The sequence below is a fragment of the Nicotiana tabacum genome, chromosome 23, assembly GCF_000715075.1.
Source record: "Nicotiana tabacum cultivar K326 chromosome 23, ASM71507v2, whole genome shotgun sequence".
Taxonomy (NCBI): Eukaryota; Viridiplantae; Streptophyta; class Magnoliopsida; order Solanales; family Solanaceae; genus Nicotiana; species Nicotiana tabacum.
The window spans coordinates 135,244,750-135,264,242 of record NC_134102.1 but is presented as its reverse complement, the minus strand read 5'-3'; the positions used below and the strand labels follow the sequence as shown (position 1 = coordinate 135,264,242).

At 33.9% G+C, this 19,493-nt stretch overlaps 2 protein-coding genes across 11 annotated transcripts; both read left to right on the top strand.

The window, feature by feature from the left end:
* The first annotated feature begins 1,707 nt into the window (after positions 1–1,707).
* LOC107782209 (uncharacterized) lies at positions 1,708–4,255 on the top strand. The gene is made up of 5 exons (XM_016603061.2): positions 1,708–2,029; positions 2,115–2,801; positions 2,889–3,123; positions 3,244–3,821; positions 4,200–4,255. Exons 1-5 carry the CDS (start codon positions 1,708–1,710, stop codon positions 4,253–4,255), a joined length of 1,878 nt encoding a protein of 625 aa, XP_016458547.2.
* Positions 4,256–5,344: 1,089 nt separating this feature from the next.
* LOC107782212 (puromycin-sensitive aminopeptidase) lies at positions 5,345–13,966 on the top strand. 10 transcript variants are annotated; one of them, XM_075246157.1, is made up of 31 exons: positions 5,413–5,529; positions 6,024–6,131; positions 6,598–6,669; positions 6,807–6,851; positions 6,950–7,090; positions 7,176–7,251; positions 7,436–7,512; positions 7,626–7,739; positions 7,857–7,931; positions 8,009–8,116; positions 8,211–8,423; positions 8,518–8,579; positions 8,674–8,701; positions 8,786–8,872; positions 8,974–8,999; positions 9,396–9,459; positions 9,543–9,623; positions 9,772–9,864; positions 10,369–10,425; positions 10,519–10,628; positions 10,712–10,792; positions 10,876–11,059; positions 11,513–11,661; positions 11,749–11,887; positions 11,972–12,118; positions 12,217–12,298; positions 12,419–12,591; positions 12,860–12,970; positions 13,048–13,164; positions 13,538–13,609; positions 13,731–13,966. In XM_075246157.1, exons 2-31 carry the CDS (start codon positions 6,054–6,056, stop codon positions 13,809–13,811), a joined length of 2,943 nt encoding a protein of 980 aa, XP_075102258.1. In that variant the 5' UTR covers positions 5,413–5,529; positions 6,024–6,053; the 3' UTR covers positions 13,812–13,966. The 10 variants fall into 10 exon arrangements, with proteins under 10 accessions (XP_075102262.1, XP_075102263.1, XP_075102258.1 ...); XM_075246155.1 differs by having other exon boundaries at positions 5,422–5,529; positions 6,021–6,131; positions 6,592–6,669; positions 6,807–6,848; XM_075246153.1 differs by lacking the exon at positions 5,413–5,529 and adding an exon at positions 5,685–5,793 and having other exon boundaries at positions 6,592–6,669.
* Positions 13,967–19,493: the final 5,527 nt, after the last annotated feature.

Sequence of the window (19,493 nt, the reverse complement as noted above, 5' to 3'; positions counted from 1 at the left end):
ACCCAAATTTTAAAATAATTTCTAATGTCAATACCAAATCAAATTCCACTGAAAGAATAACTTTTTTAGGGAAGGAGATAAGAAGCTTTGGTTGAATTTTTCTACCAATCAAAGAGGGAATATTGATAAATCGTTTGTGGAAAAGTAATGAATTCTTAAAGCGATTCCCATTAAGTACTAGAAGTGCTTCAACAAAAATAAAGACAGTAAATATAAACTTTATGAAAATATATTTATGACATCAGATTGAAAAGATTCAACTAACAAATACTATAAAATCAAGAACATATTCATTATTTTTGTGATTTATTACTTCGAGTAGGGAGAGCGAATAATTTTAAGAGGTGATGTGACCCTTCTTCCATAATAATTGATCATTAAATACATTGATGACAACAATGTTGAAGATTTCCTAATAAGGGAATTTTTAAAATATGAATACATGCAGAAACGTCGAGTTAGATGAAAAAACAAGTTTAGTATTTTTGAATGTGATTATAAATTTTGTGATATTTCAATACAAATCAATCGAACTTAATATAGTTTGTTAATGAGAATCACATCCTTGCAGATGTGGGGAGAAGTTGAGCTTTCGGTGGATTAGAGAATTTTTACTTGCATGTATATAATGCATTGACCATTCACCATATTGTTTGTAAGAGAACTTTAACCTAAAGTTACATATGGATATATCTTCATCCTCAATTATTTGAATAGATGCAACAGTCATAAGAAAATTTATATTTTTTGTCTCTTTTGATTGGTAGCACATGACTAAAAAATCTATGACCTATTACAAGATATTTTATAAAGAATTAATCATCAATAAAACTCATGATGCTCGAAATATGTTCGTAAATTTTCGAGAAAAAGCTCAAAATAGTTTGGTACTTTTGGACTTGGACTCAAAGTAATCCTATTTCTTTCGGGTGGAGCATTAATAGTCTACATATTTTGAGAAAGTGGTACATTTTAGGTCCCAAACCTAACCACCGTTAGTCTTCTAACGGAACAAAAGTTATCACGTGTGCCTTATATGTTTCCCTCCAAACTCAAACTCTTATTGCTGAAACATCCTTTGGGCTTCTCCTCTTGAAACAATCAGACTGCAAATAAGTTTCTCTCTTCTTTGTTTCTTATCTTCCAAAAAACCCTAGAACACCGTGGAAGCAATAATATCTTTAAGGAGTTACAGTGGCAGAGAATCGACTCCAATTTATGTTGAGTTTTTATTTACTTTTATCGAACCCCTTCCCACAAATAAATTCTATACAATAAGCATGTTTCTGAATATGTAAAGAGAACCCTTTGTTCAGAAAAAATACCTATGCGGCTTTGTTATTGTTTAAAAAAATATATATGAGGCCTAAAATCTAGACGTTTTCTATATGTACTATTGTTAAAGTCTTATTGAATATGTATTATTTTTGTTAAATATCACAATATATTTTTTATTATTTCAGAAGCGATAGCCGAGGCATCATTTGTCAGCATCAAAATATACCATGGAGGAATTATGAAACGTATGCCAGAAAAATATTATGTTGGGGGCAACATCGACTATATTGATTATGTGTAACGTGGAAAAAATGAACCTTGATGAGTTCAAGAACATGGCAGCAATTTGTGGATATTCAAAGGATTCAATAACTTCTTGGTATAGGTATGAAAAATTCGGTAATAAATGGAGGTTGGTATCTACAGATAATGAAGCATATGCAGTTGGCAGAAACATCCCGAATGATCCCGAATGACAATGTGATTGAGATTTACTTCGAACACTTGGACTCATATTTCAGTATAGAAAATATGGATTCGGTATATAAATCAAATGCTAGAGATAATGACAAACATCAATTTGTGCGGAAAAATTTATCTAGTGATGATTTTAGTAACTCCGAAGATGATTTGTCTGATGATCTACTTATTGATATACATGAAAAAATTGCAGAAAGTATTATAGATGAAAGCGAGATTCTTAGTGTCGAAGTGAAGAGAAAGATGGTTGCTCCAGAAAGAGAATCTGACTGTATTGATTATGCAGACACAAATAGTTTGCATAGCGATTCCGAGACTGAGGAATCCAATTTTCCTCACTTCAACCCCACATACAGATGGAGATAAGCCAATTTTAGCTCTGGAAATTACTTTTGCAAGCAAGCAAGATTTTAAGAATGCAGTAGCTACTCATGAGATAAATAATGGAAAGTATATCAAGTGGAAGAAAAATAATAAAGAAAGAATAAAGGCTGTTTGTATACATCCGGAGTGCGAATGGAAAATCATGGCATATAAAATGCAAAGGGACACGACGCTTCAGATTAGGAAGTACAAACCTAAATATACTTGCAAGGAGTGGAATTATAAAAATAGAACAATAACATCATCCTTCATTGCAAGAAAGTACCTCAAAGAAATTAAATCAAACAGGGGTTGGAGCTTACTTGAGTTCAGAGATAGGGTGAGTGTAGATCTACGAGCTAAAGTGACTTTATCTCAAGCTAAAAGAGCTAAGATGAAAGCTATTGCGTTGATTGATGGTGATATTAAGGATCAATACAAAATGATGTGGGATTATTGCATTGAAATTGATAGGACAAATCCAGGCAGTACAATTCACATGAAGTTTACTGATAATGAGGTACCAAACAAGCCATACAGATTTCAGAGAATATACATATGTTTTGCTGCTTGTAAGCAAGGTTATAAGGCTGGATGTAGAAAGATAATAGGTGTGGATGGTTGTTGGTTGAAAGGTCCAATGTATGGGACACAATTGTTATCTGCAGTCAGAATTGATGGTAATAATAACATATTTCCCATTGCCTACGCCATTATTGAGAAAAAAAGTAGAGAGACATGGGTATGATTTTTGAACCATTTGGCAGCTGATTTAGACATAGATGCGAGTGGTTTGACCTTTATGTCTGACAAACAAAAAGGTCTTATTGAAGTTTTTAATGAAGTTTTACCACATGTTAGCAATAGATTTTGTGCGAGGCACCTTCATAATAATTTTAAGAGAGCTGGTTTTAGTGGATTCACATTAAAAAAAGTATTTTGGGCTGCTGCAAAGGCTGCTACTATGGAAGAATTTGATGCTTGCATGTTACGGATGACAGAGTTAGATACGAATATTGTTGCTTGGCTCAATGACAAAACCTAGCGAATGGTCAAGGTCACATTTTTCTTCAGATGTCAAGTGTGATATTTTATTAATAACTTGTGTGAAGTGTTTAATAGCATGATCCTTGATGCTAGAGACAAGCCTATTTTGACACTTTTGGAGAAATTGCGGTATCTGTTCATGGCTAGAATGCTAGCTAATAGGGAGAAAGGGCAGAAATGGAGTTTGGGTGATGTTTGTCCAAATATTAAGGACATATTACACAAAAATCAGATTGCAGCCGGTGAATATATTCCTCGAAAATCAAATCAGTGGAATTATGAGATTATAGGAGCTACTATTCGTGATAATTGGGCAATTGATTTGGAGAATCGAACATGCAGCTGTAGAAAATGGAGTATCATGGGAATTCCTTGCAAGCATGCTATTGCAGCAATTTGGGCTAAGAAGGATGACATTCTTGACTATGTGGATGACTGCGACAAGGTAGAAACGTATAGAAGAATTTATGAACATGCAATTCTTCCGATAAATGGGCCACAAATGTGGACTGAATCAACTAAAATTCCTCCTTGGCCTCCAAGGATGGTAAGAAAGAATAAGAGAGGAAGAAAACAAAAAGTGAGAAGAAAGGAAGTTGATGAGGTTGGAGCAAGTCGAACAAGGATGAAAAGGAAGCAACAGTCTCTAGACTGTAGTATATGCAACAAGCCTGGCCACAATAAAAGAACTTGCAAATATAATATTGTGCAACCAGAGATTACTTCAATCCGTGAAAAACTGCCTGTACTATATCTGGAACTATATTATAATTAGGTATTTATTAAATAAACTTATACTAACATAGAATATATGTATTCATGGTTCAGATTAGGCGGGGGCAAGTTGAAATATGACCAGAAGAAGTTGGACAAGAAGTAGCAGTTGAAATATATTCTGGTTGGATATACTCTCAACAAACACAACAAAATTAAATGGATTGATGGTAAATTAGTTTTTTCTAGTGCTAATATGTGTTTAATGTTAATGGTAGCCTATCCTTATTTCAAGTGCTTATCTGTGCATTTTTCAGGTTTTGCTATCAGCTTCTTTGGTGCTGCTATTGTGTTGCTTTCCGATATTTGGTGAATGGTGATGTAGAACTGCTAATGAATTGTAGTTTCATGCGGTGCTATTCTGGTGCATTTTCAAGTGCTCGTGTTTCAAATGACGTTGTTACTGTTCTGCTTTTCTTTTTTGGTGTTGGGGGGGGGGGGGATGCTACTGTGCTGCGCTGTTTGAATTTTCTGCTATAGATAAAGTTTTCTTTGTTGTGATTGCCAAAAATATTTCAGTGTTCGGAATATTATCACATATAAGGTGACTTCTTTTGAGTTAATTAAAATGGACTGTGAGTTGATTGAAATGTTGTCAAGCTATTATGCATAATAGTAGTACCTGTTTGTTCCCAAAATTTAAAAAACTATATATTGTAAATGCCCCTACAATGATACTAAGAAGATGTCGTCTATTTTGTTTTAAGATAGAGAGAGGAGTTTGTTTGTTTGGAAGGAAATATCACGTGCATATTCTGATGTTTTTGTTGGAAGACTAACAATGGTTAGATTTGAGACTTAAAATGCACCATTTTCTCAAAATATGTGGACTATTAATGCTCTGCCCGAAAGAAATAGGATTACTTTGAGTCCAATTCCAAAGGTACCGTATTGTTTTGAGCTTTTTCTCTAAATTTTCACATAGTAACTCTTCGGAGAAGTGCCTAAAAACAAAATTTGCAATGATTTTAATGACCAAAATTTCTTATGATTAGGTTGTTGGTTAATTTGTAAATGTCTTCAAATTTAGCTTATCACCTAATTATTCTTTCTCAACTTATAATACTTTACAAAACATTTTTGATTCAACACATTTGTCAATCATTAATGTAAATACAAACTACGTTTTACAATAATTCTTTCTTTTTACGTATGTTTTCAATTGACATGGTATTAACATGCAACACACATTCGTAGAAACTGGCGTATAATAAATATATTCAGGTAAATATAACTATTTTTGGCCGAGTGTGTAACTTGCAGTTTTTTTCTTCTTCAAAACCTAATTAGTTTTGCTCACTAGTTTCCTGCCAAAAAAGGCTTTTTTTTAAAACCAAAAAACCAACCGCAAAAAAGAACCAATCCTATTATAATTAGCTGACCAATGGGACCTTTTTCTTGAAAAACAAAAAAACCTGAATTTTACTGAAAATACCTAGTACTCCACTATAAAACGACAGTACTCCTATGTGAATTTGCATATGTCACTTCACAGATCACAAATATCTTTACCAATATATCTTTTAACACAGTAATTCTTTGGTGTTCTTGCTCTGCTGATCGACCCTTTTTGGATCATCAACAAAGGTAAACTATTAATGCTTAATTTTGAATAATCTTTTTTGATTAATTTCTGGTAATATCTCTAATTTTAAATGTCCTTTTTATTGTTTTTTCTTGTCCATATTCTTAGATTATCCATATATCTCCCACCTCTTTTAAGAGCCATTTCTTCTCATATTTCACTAGGGTATTAGTAGTCTTTTCTTGATTTGAAGGGTTTTTTGTTTGCTGTCCAAATTTAAACCACCTGGGTTTGCCTTGTTATTTGTGAAGATTGAATCTTTATAAGTAATTTTTACCTGGGGTTGCCTTATATTTTGTAAAGATTGAATTTATAAGTAATTTTTAACTGGGGTTGCTTTATATTCTATAAAGATTGGACCTTTATAGGGATTTTTTTCTTTTGGTAATATTGATTACTGAACTAGCTGGGTTTGCCTGTAAAGATTTAAACTTTATGGGGAAATTTTGTGAATTTTGATTATTGAACTAACTATTATTATTATTATCAATAGTAGATTACTACTTAGGAGTTGTGTGGTTTGCCGATGGCTCGGTTGGTTCTACCGTGCAAGCCTTCAAGTTTATCGAAGACATGTCTCTTGGGTTTGATCTCCAATGCTCCTGTGATTATCCAACTCCCTTTTCTTCATTGTATAAGCAAATAATACAAAACTTGAAAGTGGTATTAGAGGTTCTATTTGAGAGTCAAGTAGGGGTGGTGTGTATATTTTGTTCTTTTTCTTTGTCATGTTTTGTACTAACTGAACAAGTAATACTTCCAGCTTTATCAATTTTGCTGTTTTCCAACTACGTCCGTTGAGATGTACTGATTCTTTGGCACTAGGAAAAGCTTATCCTTTTAGGTTTCTGGCTTGATATGAAGTACTTATATTTGGTTCTAGTATTTTGCCCACACTTGTAATAATTATTTTAATCTTTGGACTTTCTTTAGGTGTTTGATTCTCTGTCTTGCTTCTTTGATGTGCTAATGCTGCTTTTGACGTGTATTTAGTTAATGTAAGATACTTAGCATTTAATTACTTGTTGTCGCCTGAAGAATTATTTTCCATTCTTTCTCTGTAGTTTCAGGCAAGTTGCCGTGTTGCTTCAGTTGTGCGCTCGAGGAATATCTGTAGATATAAACAATACATCAGTTCGGAGGTTTGTGAATATTTTCTTGACTGGCTCGTGCAAATTGCATTCCTCATTTGCTTTTGGTTTTTAATGCATTGTCTTGCTTTGTTTAGTGCATTTTTTTCTCTTTTCCTATATTCAGTCTTTGTGCTTTTTGCAACTAGGTTACGCATTGGAGGAGGTGTCAAATCCCACGCTTTCCATTGGTTGTAAGCTATTATGTCCTGATTTTAAACTTACTAGCCTATTTTGGCAACAATGCTTTTCTATGCTGACGTTTCTTTTGTATGTTGTGGATGTTTCCCAGCAACCGAGAAGAACTGACCGGAGATTAATCTGTTCAGTCGCAACTGAACCTCTGCCAAAAGAAGTAGAAGAAACCAAGATGGCAGCTCCAAAGGAAATCTTTTTGAAGGATTACAAACAACCTGACTACTATTTTGACACGGTATATCCCTTGATCTTGACCTTAATCTTGGTAAAGGTCTGGATTTTTCTCCTTGTTTTATGAGACTAAATCAAATAACTATTAGGTGGATCTGAAATTCTCACTGGGTGAGGAAAGTACGTTCGTTGCTTCCAAAATTGCTGTCAGCCCCAGAGTTGAAGGTAAATCTTGTTACCCCTTTGGATTTGTTTATTTTTTATCCATAATACATTTTTTCCACGTTTTGTTGGGTTGATATACTTGAACTAAATGATAGATGCTTTTGGCTGATTGAAGCTTCTCAAGTTTTCCAATAGTTGTATTTATTCCAGAACTCACATTTTGTTGCTAATTTATCTTGAACAGGTCAGTCTTTCCCACTTGTGCTAAATGGGCAAGATTTAAAGTTGCAATCGATAAAGATCAATGGCAATCCATTGAAGGTATTTATCAAAGTCGTGCTCGTACAATGTCCGAAGATGTACATAGATTTTTATTACACATATTTCAGCTGATGTTACTTTTGCTCATAAATGATACACTTAATATGCTTCAGGAAGAAGATTTCCACTTGGACTCGCGCCACCTGACTCTTAAATCTCCTCCAAGTAGCAAATTCACCTTAGAGATTGTGACAGAAATATATCCTCAGAAGAACACATCCTTAGAGGTGACATAGGAGGGCAGGATTTTGTCTTATTTGCAATCTTTTCTTGCATTTCAAATTTCAGTAACACTATGAATGGTTTCTATGCTTAGAATATTGACATTATCGTATTTACTTCAGGGGCTTTACAAGTCATCAGGGAATTTCTGTACCCAATGTGAGGCTGAAGGTTTCCGTAAAATTACATTCTATCAGGTATGCCATTTTTTGTCCTCTAGGCTGTTATCGTCTTTCCTTGAATGCTTGCTAATGGAGATCGTTTCTACCATTAGGATCGCCCTGACATTATGGCTAAATACACCTGTCGCATAGAGGCAGACAAATCCTTGTACCCTGTATTGTTGTCAAACGGAAACCTTATAGAGCAAGGAGATCTAGAGGTACATTTGGATCGTGCTGTACTTTTTGCTGAAAGTTGTTTTATTGTAACCCTTATGCCACTCCAAATTATTCTTCTCACTTTTTTTTTTGCAGGGAGGAAAACATTTTACTGTTTGGGAGGATCCTTTCAAGAAGCCCTGTTATCTTTTTGCGTTGGTTGCCGGTCAGTTGGAGAGCAGAGATGATACATTCACAACCCGTTCAGGCCGTAACGTCTCCCTGAGAATCTGGACCCCTGCACAAGATCTGCCCAAGACAGCACATGCAATGTATTCGCTGAAGGCAGCTATGAAGTGGGATGAAGATGTGAGCTTTTCAGTTTTTTGATAAACATCAAGTTAGATATCTTCTCTTGTCTGATGGTCTTATGGCAATTTTCTTTGTTAAATTTTTCTAACAGGTTTTCGGTCTGGAGTATGACCTGGATCTTTTTAATATTGTTGCTGTTCCTGATTTTAACATGTTAGTTTTCTGTTTTCTTCACATTATCATTTTTCTGCCACCCCCTAAATTTTTTATTTTTATGATCATAACCTGGTTTTTATCTCATTGCCAGGGGAGCGATGGAAAACAAGAGCTTGAATGTATGATATTTGAGATGTTATTGCATTGTTCTACTTATGACTTTTTCTTAACTAAGCCTAATTGCTTGACTTTGTTTTCAACAGATATTCAATTCCAAGCTTGTCCTGGCGTCCCCAGAAACTGCGACTGATGCTGATTATGCGGCAATATTGGGTGTGATTGGACATGAGGTGTGTGATATCTTTCATTAGCTACTGAAATTCATAAACTTTATCTTGGATGCAGATTCTTGAAATACTGAATAAATTACCATTTCTTATCGTTGTTGCAGTACTTCCACAACTGGACAGGCAACAGGTTTGTCATTTACCGAATCCCCCCTTCTCACAGAATAAAAAGCTATTTAATATATTAGTTAACCTTTTCCATTATATTACTATTCGTATCTTCTAGCTCCTTTGGTGCAAAATGGATGATGTTATATAACAAGAACGTGTTCCTCGAATTCCTCAACACACTTCAGGAGTTATATACCTTTTTTCCTGTTCTCTGTAAACAATTAGCTCCTCATTGCTGTTGCTTCTGATGAGCAATAAAATTCATGTTTCTTTCAAGAAAGACTTTAAAGTTAAATTCTTTAGTGAAATCAACTCCTCTGCTTTTACAATTGGATACAAGGTAGTGTACTTGTTTGCTGTATACCTTGATAGTATTCTCGTGTCTATATTATATTAACTATTGAGCTCAATGCAGAGTTACCTGTCGTGACTGGTTCCAGCTCAGCTTAAAGGAAGGACTTACTGTTTTCCGTGATCAGGTTGGATGTATTCTTTGAGAAGATAGATACACGAACATTTTTGTGGTAGCTTTAACTTACAAGTTCTTGAATGATTCGTGCAGGAGTTCTCATCTGATATGGGAAGCCGTACAGTGAAAAGGATTGCTGATGTTTCAAAGCTTCGAATGTATCAGTACCCACAGGTTTCAAAGAGTTCTTTCGAGTTCTTGTCATTATAATATTCCTGCTTCTTATATTTATACATGGATTGCCAAATCAATATGCTCCAGAATGAGCGACTGTATTGTGGATGACTAGTTACATGTGCTAACTGTTATCCTGATTTTCTAGGATTCTGGTCCAATGGCTCATCCTGTCCGGCCGCATTCTTATATAAAGGTACCAATAATCTCTTTGAATATGGATGGTTCTTGTTTAGGAAATGCTTGGGCCCACCTTCTTTAAGCCACCTGCTTGGAAAGTTTGCTCATTCTTCTTTTCCACCTTTTTATGTTGACAGATGGATAACTTCTACACAGGCAAGTTTCAATTTATTGTCTACATTGAGAGGAGGTTTAATTTCTTTTGAGCCAATTTTGCTGATATTTTTTGTTACTGATGTTTGGTTGTGATGGCTGGTCTGGCCTTTTTGATGATTCACGAACATGCAGTTACGGTAAGATCCTGGTAATTCTATTTAATCATGTTCTAACTTTATGTACTGATCTCTTGTCTCCCAGGGTATTTATTAACTATTGTTTGTTCCATTTTCCATTTTGCAGGTTTATGAGAAGGTAATTCTCTTCCTCTCTTGCCACCTTATGCTGCATTTCCTCCCCCCCCCCCCCTATTTTGCCACATATCCATGACCTTATGTGTGCTTATGCATGTGTGAGGGAATATTTTGATTCACCATCAATTGATTTAATTCACTATTTTCATTATCAGGGCGCTGAAGTGGTCAGGATGTACAAAACATTGTTAGGGAGCCAAGGATTCAGAAAAGTATGAAAAAAATGTCTTGCCTATTTTTGTAATATAGACAATTGATTCCGCACTTGAGAGTCTCGAAAATCTGATATATCCTTACTCTTTCAGGGCATGGATTTATATTTCAAGAGGCACGATGGTCAAGCAGTAACATGTGAAGATTTTTTTGCTGCCATGCGAGATGCCAACAATGCAGATTTTGCTAATTTCTTGTTATGGTAACTGATTCCTCCTTCTTGCCATTCGAACTAAAATTCGTGATTCTCTCAAAGTTGAGCTTTTGAATGAAACATAAATGCAGGTACTCACAAGCTGGGACACCTGTAGTGAAGGTTACAACTAATTATAATGCTGAAAGCCATACTTTCTCCCTCAAGTTTAGGTAACAACATAGAACGGATTTTTCGCTTAGATTTGCAAACCTTTCTGGTTTAGGCTGACATATTTCATCTGATGTTTTCCTAGTCAAGAGGTGCCTCCAACCCCCGGCCAATCAGCAAAAGAACCTATGTTTATTCCTGTTGCAGTGGGTCTGCTAGATTCAAGTGGCAAGGACATGCCTCTATCCTCCGTTTATCATGAAGGGAAATTGGAGAGTTTTACAAGCAGTGGTCAAAATGTGCACACTACAGTTCTCCGCATAACAAAGGTTAGCGTGGAATTTTGACGGACTTGTTCCAGTGCATTCCACTTGATTAAACTGTATACATGGCGTGTGGCTTCTATAATTTTCCCTGGGAAAATAAGAAATACAGCAAAGGTTACATCTAATGTCACTCATTAACTTAATTGCTGATATTACCAATAGAACAACTAGCTTATGTAAGATTGCTATAGTTGGTAAAGGTCTTGAACGGCTTCATACAATATCCTAATTTTGAGTTTATTTAATACTAAGTAGAAAGTAGAATATAAATTTTTTCTCTTGTTTCAATTGTTGTTTAGGGAACTAAAATGAAACCTCAGACATCAGTCTTGGCTTATATTCTGCTAATTGTATATTAGTCTCATTGCATAGCAGATGATAAGTTCGCTCAAATAAATATGCTTATGCAACTTCTAATAAGGATGTAATAAAGGATTTTTTGCTTGTACCATGCAGAAGGAGGAGGAATTTGTGTTCAATGACATATCTGAGAAGCCAACACCATCTATATTACGAGGCTTCAGTGCTCCCATCCGGCTTGAGTCTGATCTCACTGATAGTGATCTGCTTTTCCTTCTTGCTCATGATTCTGATGAGTTTAACCGGTTTGTATTTTCTTGATCTCTCGTCCGATATCTTTTAGCTAATCACAAATTTGAAATAATCAAAGACTAATGTTATTTGTTCCTTAGTTGGGAGGCGGGACAAGTCTTGGCAAGGAAGCTGATGCTCAGCTTGGTAGCGGATTTCCAACAGAATAAGGCTTTGGTTCTTAACCCTCAGTTTGTGCAGGGGATCAAAAGCATACTCACCGACTCAAGCTTGGATAAGGTGCTTGCCCCACCTCTTGTAAAAATGTGTGTTTCATGTCGGAAGAAAAAGGTTTCACTAATTGGTTTTGCTGTATCCTTTCAGGAATTCATTGCAAAGGCAATAACTTTGCCAGGTGTAGGAGAAATCATGGACATGATGACAGTTGCTGACCCGGATGCTGTTCATGCAGTCCGGACTTTCATCAGGAAGCAACTGGCTTCTGAATTGAAAGAGGACCTCCTTATCACTGTAATGCCAGTGTTACTTTTCTGAATACTGATTCTCATTTCACTTGAAAAGTTCTTAATGGAAAAAAATAATTATATAACCTGAAACTTACTTTGCAGACTAAAAACAACAGGAGTTCTGGCGCATATGAGTTTGATCATAACAATATGGCACGACGTGCTCTTAAAAATATTGCTCTTGGTCCGTTTCATGTGTATTCTCGTTTTGTTTCTTCTTATCTCTCTAGCGACAGTGTTTTTTCGGAACTTCATATTTGACAAATAACAAATTGCAAATCCACTGTCCTTATTTTGTCTACAGCTTATCTTGGATCGCTTGAAGGCCCAGAAATTACAGAACTTCTATTGAATGAATACAGCAATGCCACAAACATGACAGATCAGTTTTCAGCTTTGGTGGCTATTGATCAGCAACCTGCAATTCGAGAAGAGATTTTGGCTGATTTCTACAACAAGTGGCAGGATGATTTCTTGGTAACATCTCTATGCGTCTAATACCTGCACCTCGACTTGATATCATCTTTGGGCCCCATAAAAGGAAACCTGCAATTCTCTTGCGTTGGACTGATTGTCCTCCGGCCCTGTTCTTGCCTTCGAATTGTTGATTAACCTCCTTGTAACTTAAATTATTCATCTCTAGTTTCAATTAAACAAGTGGTATTACATTGCATGCTTTGCGATATTGTAGTGATATGAACAAGATAAGCTTGAAGAAATCTTTGTCTCGCTCTTTTTTCCGTAGGTTGTAAACAAGTGGTTTGCGCTTCAAGCTATGTCAGACGTGCCTGGTAATGTTGAGAATGTCAAGAAACTTCTAAACCATACCGCCTTTGACCTGCGTAATCCAAATAAGGTATGTGCTTTTCTAGTTTGATGTTTTCTAGTTTATGTCAGTTACAAGATGTAATGTTTTATTTTGGACAAATGCAGGTTTACTCATTGATTGGAGGATTTTGTGGGTCGCCTGTCAACTTCCATTGCAAGGATGGCTCCGGCTACAAGTTCTTAGGGGAACTAGTGGTGCAGCTTGACAAGATAAATCCACAGGTCTCATAAATACTATTCAATTGTTTTTGGTCTCTTTGGAACAACAGTTAATACACGCAGAGGTAGAGCCATAATTTGAAGTTTATGGGTTCGGGATCTATTAAGTTACTGTGTTCTTAATTAATAATTTGTACATATTCAATAGATTTCTTAAGACAAATATAGGGTTTGGACCAAAGCTATTGTGTTCGGATGAATCCCAAATCTAAACTCTAGCTCCGCCCCTGAACACACGAACAATAATGTAGCATACAGCAGAAACTAGAGAAGAAAACTTAGAGGGATTTCCTAACTTCAATCCCGCAATTTAACTAACAACGGTTTTACAGTAGTCTGAGAGAGCGTTAAAATTCCTTTTTCTACTGGATTGCAGGTGGCTTCACGAATGGTATCAGCGTTCTCTAGATGGAAGCGTTATGATGAAACACGACAAAGTCTTGCTAAGGTTAGTATCGGCTTGCTCAAACATCATACATTAGTATGTCTTTAGTTGCTGCGGAGCTTCCATTTGAGTGTGTGTTTGCATAGAAGTCAAAGGACTAAAGAAGTAAGCTTGTGTTTTACAGGAACAATTGGAGATGATCTTGTCTACCGAGGGTCTCTCAGAGAACGTGTTCGAAATTGCATCCAAGAGCTTAGCAGCTTAAGTTTTTCTTCATTTTCCGGTTAGCTGAACTGTTCTTGTTATTCTGAACAGGCTATAATGATTAAGGATTTCAAGAAACATTTAGAAACAGATCACAGACTTGGTTTAACATTCAGTGCTTAGTGAATAAATGTGTTTTATACTTGCATTCTTGCATCAGTTTCTTCTCCTTTGCAGCTTCCATTAGATTGCCTTATGTGTGTAAATATCTATTCTTAAGAATCAATGCTTATACAATCAAACTTCTCTATAACAGCCTTTTATTTGTTCTGATATTTTTTGGCTGCTATAATGAAGTGCTGTGATAGAGGATATATATTATACCGTACCATAAAAATTGGTTCCTAGAAAAATATGGCTTTTATAGTGAATGGTTATATAAGAATGCTGTTATAGAGGGGTCTGACTGTATATATAATAAGTTGATAACCCTTGAAGACAATAAAAAGTAAATGTCAAATTGTAGCTATCACAACAAAATACTAGGTGATTTTTTTTCGTCCGTCTAAGTCTTGGTAGGTAGAGTTACCCGGTACTTGTGCTGTTGGGAGGTAGCGGGTAACCGGTGAAATAGTAAGGTGCGAGTGAATTGGCTCGGACATCACCGTCGTAAAAAAGAAGTTACTCTTGAAAACAAATATACTTAAGACAAAATTCACAAGTTGAATTGTGTCAATAGGTCAACAATGTTTGCATATAATCTTGCATACCTATGAAATAATCTGAGTCTATGTAATTGACCTAGGCACCACCGTTAGCAAAAAAGAGAAAAATTTAGGGTTAAAATAAATTGAAATTTTGAATTAACTGATAATTAGCTTGTTTAAAATTTGTTACGGTCAAAATGTATTGTGTTAAGGTGGATTCCGCTTCATTCAATCTATGTGAAGTTTGCTTGGATTAAGATAAACGAACACTGAGTTTTAATTAAACTCATATGATTCAAAATTAAAGGTGACTAGTATTTTTTAATGGGTGTAAATTAATATCTCGATTTGCCTTTTTAAAAAGTTTGAAAAAGTCATAATTGTCTTTAAAGAAAAAGAAAGAAAATCACATCTAGTGATGTGCAGAATGATACAAGAGTTTCCTCCTCTTGACACAAACAGTTTGACTGTTTGACAAGAAAGTTCAACTGTTTCGTATCAGTTTACAAAAATGACGGCAACTGCAAATAGTAGGCATACTAGGAAACAAATTCTAGGATCCTAACACTTGTATTTTGGTTACAAGTAAGGACATGTGGTATCTGGATTTGTGAATTTTAACAAGTCTTTGAAATTAAAATTTAGAAACTCTTTTAAAATACATTATCCTTGGGAAAGAAATTGTGTTTATATTACCTTTTTAGAATTTGATTTTCGAGAATATGTTTGTTAAATTTTGTGAAGACCTACCTTTGAGTTGTGGTCTAATTAACTTGTTCACATATCGACTAATTCGTCGAATACGTATTATCTTCTACCATCATGAATACCGAGTAACTTTGCTCAAATAATATTTTGGTTAGATTTCAAACTTGACTTTTATGGTTTACTGAGTCTGTATAAAATAAATATGGCTAGTCATAATCAGTTTGCCTAAATTCAGGTCTAAATACTCATCTTCCCCACCAACTTTTTAAAAATATCTCCTGGTTGTTTTCTTTAATAATCTAAAGTACCTCTAGCTTCTGACACTTGGCTTATGAGAAGAGAAAGAGAAAAAAAAGAAGATTAGGAGGAAATAAAGCACATATTATCATAGAACCGGTCACTGATACTTGCATTAGCGTAGACTATCTACATTATACTCTTGAGATATGACTCTTCTTCGGATTCTGTATGAATACGGAGTACTTTGTGTATGGAGCTGTCCTTTTTAATTTTACTTGGACTTATTCCTCCATTTTCGGTTGTCTTATTGTAGTGCTAGTATTATATTGTTTCTTGCTACGACTTCCTTTTATCTTTTCTTGAGTCGAGAGTTTTCCGAAAACAACCTCTCTATTTTTTTAAGGTAAGAATAAGGTTTGCATACACACTACTCTCCCCAAACCCCACCCTATGAGATTATACTGAACTTTTTATTGTTGTTGTTATTCCATTCGGGTTAAAGGAATCAAGCGAATAAAGGAAAAATAGCAAAAAAGAGGGTAGGGAATTTACTCTTTTGATGAAGTACATGAGTATAGCTTTCATTTTCCTTGTGTAGTTGTGAATGAGAGAATGATATCGACTTAAAAAGATGCCATATTTAACTTCTCTTTTATATGATAGGACGAGATATCCTTCTATGATTAGGGCAATTTGTAGGTTTGGACCATAATTCATGGTTTGTTCTCCATCATTAGAGAATTAAGAATAAGGCAATTTTTATTTAATCTCCAAAGCATTATCCATAACTCTTTTGGTTCACATATTAGCTAAGACTATAATACATAAATTGTGGTGGTTACTAATAATAAAATCTTTATACATGAATTATCTACCGTAAGAGGTATTTTCATCTTTAAAATAGTTTAATTGTCGTATTGTTAATATACACATTCTTATTTCACATTCTATCTCCGCAATAATACATAGATTTCCACATTATTTAATATCGTTAAGTAAACATGCATTAGTTATGACACCGATTATTTTTTCTTATGCATCCAAACAATCAGTCATTTTATATGTGTGTGAAAAAGAGAGTAAAACTTATCCATACCGAAAGCAAATTTTTCTTAGGCCTTGTTTGTCCATAATTTTTTTTTAAATGTGTTTGTTCATGAAATTTTGCTAGTTTTTAAAAAAATTTCGAAAAAAAGTTTTTCAAAAACCAAATTTCAAAATTTTCCGAAAAACCATTTTTCCCACTTACTAAATTGTAATTTTTTTCAAGTGAAATGCATGTCCAAACATAATTTCAAATTTCAAATACCATTTTTCACCTTAACTCCAAATACTATTTTTTTTTCCAAAAATAATACTACTAATTTTTATGTCCAAGCGCCTGCTTAGTCTATAGCTCCTAATGAAAGCTGTAATGATCTCGAAAAGTAGCCGTAAATCTTTTTAAGTCCTGTCTAAAATCATAGTGAAAAGATCTGTTAAAAAGATGGAAAAGGCTATTAGTTTTGAAAAGGTTCTTTACTCCAAGTTGTCATTATCATTCATCACTATCTAAAAAGGAGGAACTTGCCTTTTATTTTCCTTTTTATTCTAAATATTTTAAGATGAGAGATTGTGACTGCAGATGAAATTGAAAAAAGAAGAAGGAAAAAATAGCATCTGGATATTTTTTATTTTACATGTGAAGAGTGAGTCTAAATAATGAAAAAGAGAAATGAAATTTGCAAAGAGAAAATTCGATAGAATTTTTTTGAATGACTACAGTGTTGTTTTAGAAAATTTCTACAATACCATAACTGACTTCTGTTCGCATGGAAAAAATGTAAAGAAAATTTATAACTCGAAAAGTAGGAAATGTCAACGATACAGGGTAAAAATATGGAATTAGGACTTTAACTTCACAAAAGTTTCAAAAATTGAAGTGAGAACGCATTTAGAATTATAAAAAGGTAATGTCGTACTATTACAATTTATTTTAATTTTTTCTAAGCTTTTTTTAGGGGGATTTGAGTGAAGAAATGAAAGAAAGGAGAAGAGAGAAACAAGATTTTGTTAGGAATTACTATTTCGGTCTCCGTGGAATAATTTTTCAAAAATATTAATATAAAATATCGAGATTGCTAATACCAAAAAACAAAAAAATTACAAGACATATTTTATCTCGAAAATATAATCTCTTATCTTTGTATTAATGCTACAAGGACAAATTTAGAGGAAGGTCTTTCAAATTTATTCTCTTAATTTCCTATTCTTTTCTCTTCGCTTCTTTTTAGGGGGATTGAGCCCAAAAATTAAAGAAAAGAAAACAAAAGCCTTGTTCCAATTTTCAAGAATGGCTATTTTGGTCTCATTCTGTGAGCCGAGGATCTACAAAAACAGATATTTTTATTTTTATAAATTAAGAGTAAGATTGTTAATACACTGTACTTTACTTATGAGATTATATTGAGTTTGTTATTATTGTCATTGTTATTGTTATTGCTATTTCAGTCTCCATTAAATATTTTTTCAAATATTTTATGCCCGCTTTTAAAAAAAGATATTCTTAATCCTCTAAGTGTAATTTACTCCAAGTACTTTTCGTCGATGCCTATGATAAACAAGTAGTAGTAAAAGAAGTAATAATAGCGACTTTATAAAATGCAGAAAACGATGAGCCAAGCGTGCACGTTAGTTCAAGTGGGGGCGAGGGCGAGTAAACGAGCGAGAATTTTCAAGGGTGGGGCCTAACCTACGCCGGAAAGAACCAGGATGGTGCGCATAATAACGCCATCGAGAAAATGGATGTGCACACGTGCGCACTCATTGGCCTAACAAAAAGTTTCCCTTGGTAATTTAAATGAGCTACTTTATTACTTAATCTATAAATTAATAATTTGTTGTAGTCCTAATAAGACCAAATTACCCTCAATAATTATACTAATCCCCTAAGCATAATAAAATTTTTGTTCCCTCATGAGAAGTATGGTCCAATATTAGGTTGACTCTTATTGCATATATACTTTAAATTCAAGATAGCATATTTTATAGCACATTGATGCCAATATTGACTAGACTTGTTTGTTTTTAATAGTTTCTTTTAATTCTTGAATTGTCACTATCAATGATTTTATTTTCTTCTTATCTTTTATTGTCTAATATTTTCTAGGTTGAATTGAACTTTACTATTAATATAGTGTGAGTCTCATGAAAGTCGAGATAAGTCATTATTAATTAAGTTCATGTAAAAATTATGATGGGTTGTCTAATTCAAGAATAAGGTAGAATTTATTTTATCATGCATTTAATTTATTTCAAAAGAAATCAAATTTTGAACTGAGTTATTAATTTTTTTCATGTATTAAAGTAAGGATGAAAGGATTTAAAGAACGACTTGTCTAATGTTTGCATCAAATCCTAATGACATGCTTAGTCACTTGTCACACTTTAATTCAATACTTATTATAATAAATTAATAAATTTAGTGTAAGTATCATGTGCGATTTCAAATAGATTATTTCTTTCAAGATCTATTCAAGACATAGTTGATTTCAATTAAATAAATTAACCAATTCTATTTGCGGTGTCAAATTTTAAATACAGAGATATAAAATATATATGTCAGAAGATTGATAAAAAAACTGGCCGAAGTCGATCTTGTGCTCAATTCGTTAATTACTTGCAAACTAAAAATCCAGAATAGATCATTTGATAGTAATAAAATATTATTCTTGCTATATTATACCTCACAAAATAACAAAAGATTAGGAATATTTTTTTTCTAAAGTAAATTATCAATATATATTTTTCAAATTCAACTGTATTTTTAAACGAAACCAACCATATTCAACAATGATAAGTAGTACTCCTAGCATTTAAGAATGAAAACCAAAATCTTAAATAAAATTTAAAGCAAAAAAGATAAAAAGAAGAAGTGAAAATACATTAAATGTGGCTAGCAAAATTCAGGTGAAACACCACCCAATTCATCCTACCTCTATTAAATTGCAAAGAAGCCCATTATCGTCATTTCACAATCACTTATTAACCTTTTAATTACCTTTTACTAATAATAATAGCTCCCAATTATAGAAAAATCACGCTAAAGT